We start from the raw sequence: 1,236 nt of genomic DNA on the forward strand, positions 1-1,236 counted from the left end.
TTTGCTCCTACCTTGTTCCCTTGCATGTTACGGGTACTCACTATCATCAAACCTTCACGGTTTCTTCTGTGGCTGAGACAATGAGCAAAACCAAGATGCAATCTTAAAAGACCTCGTAGTTTAGTGGAGTAGGCAGGAACACAAACACTTTTAGTCTCTGACCTTTTGTGTGGAGACAGGACATTCGAAAGAAAGAAAGCGAAGACCTCCCCCAACACACCTACTTGGGCTTATACCCAATGTGTATTCTGTCACCTGCCTACCATGTGGGGCTTCAATGTCACTCCTTTCCAGCCAGCTACTTTACAGCTGACAGGCATTCCTGGGATGCAGACAGGCCAAGCATGGCTTGCCCCGATTTTCTTCATCCTCTACCTGATCTCCATCATAGGCAACCTCAGCATTCTCAGTCTGGTGGTTCAAGAACCTTCTCTGCATCAGCCCATGTACTACTTCCTCTCTATGCTCTCTCTCAATGACCTGGGAGTGTCCCTCTCTACACTTCCCACTGTGCTTGCCACTTTCTGCTTCAATTACCGCCAGGTTGGCTTTGATGCTTGCCTGGTCCAGATGTTCTTTATCCACACTTTCTCTTTCATGGAATCAGGCATACTGCTGGCCATGAGCTTTGATCATTTTGTGGCTATTTGTGACACATTACACTATGCCACTGTTCTCACTAACAGTCGCATCTTGGCCACGGGCCTGGGCATCCTGGCCAAAAGTTTCATCACCCTCTTTCCATTTCCCTTTCTGGTGAAACGACTGCCCTTCTGCAAGGGCAATGTCTTGCATCACTCATACTGCCTCCATCCCGATCTCATGAAAGTGACATGTGGAGACATCCATGTTAACAATATCTATGGACTCTTTGTGGTCATTTTCACCTATGGCATAGACTCAACGTTCATCTTGCTATCCTATGCATTGATCCTGAGAGCAGTGCTGGCCATTGCATCTCAGGAGCAGAGGCTCAAGGCACTTAACACCTGCATGTCACATATCTGTGCAGTGCTGGCCTTTTATGTTCCTATAATTGCTGTCTCCATGATCCACCGCTTCTGGAAAAGTGCTCCACCTATTGTTCATGTCATGATGTCTACTGTCTACCTGTTTGTGCCTCCCATGCTCAACCCTATCATCTACAGTGTGAAGACAAAGAAGATTCACAGGGCGATCCTCAAGGTCTTCCAGAAATCCCGGAACTGAGCAAAGCTTAATTAAGACCCGCAGAAA

General features: G+C 47.2%; 1 protein-coding gene across 1 annotated transcript; it reads left to right on the plus strand.

The window, feature by feature from the left end:
* The first annotated feature begins 264 nt into the window (after positions 1-264).
* Positions 265-1,236, plus strand: LOC100656069 (olfactory receptor 51I1-like). Its single transcript, XM_003421562.4, has one exon. It carries the CDS (start codon positions 265-267, stop codon positions 1,207-1,209), a length of 945 nt encoding a protein of 314 aa, XP_003421610.1. The 3' UTR covers positions 1,210-1,236.

The sequence above is a fragment of the Loxodonta africana genome, chromosome 7 (assembly GCF_030014295.1).
Source record: "Loxodonta africana isolate mLoxAfr1 chromosome 7, mLoxAfr1.hap2, whole genome shotgun sequence".
NCBI lineage: Eukaryota > Metazoa > Chordata > Mammalia > Proboscidea > Elephantidae > Loxodonta > Loxodonta africana.

Coding starts and splice junctions, on each gene's coding strand:
- LOC100656069 (XM_003421562.4), top strand. CDS start 265: ATGTGGGGCTTCAATGTCACTCCTTTCCAGCCAGCTACTTTACAGCTG.